Genomic DNA, 491 nt, shown 5'->3' on the forward strand with positions numbered 1-491 from the left:
TATATACCAAGGCTTTTGTTACAGTGTCTTTAAAGGAAAAGAAAGAAATAATGTTAGATTCTGGCCCTTATAAGGTACGTCTGTGATTGGGTCTAAAACAACTACAAAGCTTGTTGATTATTATTATTTTTTTTTAAACTATTTAAAAAGTGTTTACTTAACCATAGACACTCCACAAACCGACAACCTGAAGGAACCGACTTTAACCACGTGTTGTGATTAATTTATCTCTACATAAATAGTGAAAATCAGTGGCTTCCAAACCAGTGTGTGTGTTGTTCTAAGGTCCTAAATACACCTCCAGAAAACCCACAGAGATGTCTCCTGGTATAGCACAAGATCCGGGCCTGCTTGAACTACATGCCGACGTAAGGATTATATTCTGTGTGTTTTCTTGAAGGTTTAATGAGAGTTTTTTCCCTCTGTTTTGTATTTGGAAGGTTATTGTTGGGGGGGACGAAATGCTGACGTTAGAATGAGGATTTCTGGAG

The 491-nt window shown here is 37.3% G+C and overlaps 1 protein-coding gene across 1 annotated transcript in view; it reads left to right on the forward strand.

Moving 5' to 3' along the window:
* LOC119586111 (mRNA decay activator protein ZFP36L1-like) overlaps nucleotides 1-491 on the forward strand; it is a gene marked incomplete in the record, with an annotated part of 24,345 nt that overhangs the window by 175 nt on the left and 23,679 nt on the right. The window contains 1 exon segment of the mRNA XM_037934801.1: nucleotides 1-368. Coding sequence (XP_037790729.1) covers nucleotides 318-368 — 51 coding nt within the window.

The sequence above is a fragment of the Penaeus monodon genome, chromosome 21 (assembly GCF_015228065.2).
Source record: "Penaeus monodon isolate SGIC_2016 chromosome 21, NSTDA_Pmon_1, whole genome shotgun sequence".
In the NCBI taxonomy this organism is placed as follows: domain Eukaryota; kingdom Metazoa; phylum Arthropoda; class Malacostraca; order Decapoda; family Penaeidae; genus Penaeus; species Penaeus monodon.